The following is an 830-nucleotide window of genomic DNA, read 5'->3' as shown; positions in this document are numbered from 1 at the left end:
TTATATGCATGTTTGACTGTCTAATATTCTCTTTCAAACGGTTGTAGTAAGATGTGTATGTTTCACCCTCTTGCTTACTGACTGCTCTCTTGTACACTGAGAAAAAAACGCACACGAAAAATTATGACACTACAATTAATTGAACAATATGACAATGACAACTTCAGAATTAAACCTACCTGAGCATACACTTGCACAGTGCTGGCTCTAAATGTTGGATGAAATGATAGATAAAATATAAAGAGGGTTCCTAAGTTGAGCATGATTAAAAAAGTAGACCATTACTGGAGAATGAAATGTGAAATATTAGAGTACTTGTAATCTTGCAGGTGAAACACAAGAGGCAAAAACTAAATTTTAAAATTAGTCTTGTGTAGTGTATATAAAACCGTGTAAAATAAAAAATTGGTAAACCTCTCCTTTAACAAACATAGCTCTGTACCTTCAAGTTCCAGTAAAGCTTTCAGAGCTTTGTCACTTGGTAATCCTTCAATGAAATCATCAATTTTTTCTTCACAAAGCTCATTCCTTTGCTCTAGATCTAGAATCAAATACCAGCTATCTTTATACTTCTTTAACAACGGTATGTTATATCGTACATCAAGTGCTACTATATCAGCTTTAGTCAGTGCCATTCCTAGCTTCAAGAGGAACTGTCTGTACCATGACAATTTAGACACTTCGTGTTCTTCAATTCTTTGTAAAGTTGGAAGTACAATACTGGATTTGAAGCCAAGATGTCCGGTAACTTTGATTGTGTCATACAGGATAGTGAGATCTGTTAGACTCAAACTCCCAGAACCAATTAACATACTTAGCAAGGGCATCAC

General features: G+C 34.8%; 1 protein-coding gene across 1 annotated transcript; it reads right to left on the bottom strand.

Moving 5' to 3' along the window:
- Positions 1-8: 8 nt before the first annotated feature.
- On the bottom strand, positions 9-812 carry LOC117125565 (the record flags this gene model as incomplete). The annotated part of the gene is made up of 2 exons (XM_033272094.1): positions 443-812; positions 9-96 (listed from the first exon to the last, which is right to left on the bottom strand). Coding segments are annotated over exons 1-2 (458 nt in total), but the record flags the coding sequence as incomplete, so codon positions are not given.
- Between the last annotated feature and the right edge of the window lie 18 nt (positions 813-830).

The sequence above is a fragment of the Anneissia japonica genome, unplaced genomic scaffold (genome assembly GCF_011630105.1).
Source record: "Anneissia japonica isolate Jap-2015-1 unplaced genomic scaffold, ASM1163010v1 scaffold58325_len830_cov134, whole genome shotgun sequence".
Classification (NCBI taxonomy): domain Eukaryota; kingdom Metazoa; phylum Echinodermata; class Crinoidea; order Comatulida; family Comatulidae; genus Anneissia; species Anneissia japonica.
This window is presented reverse-complemented; position numbering and strand designations above follow the sequence as displayed.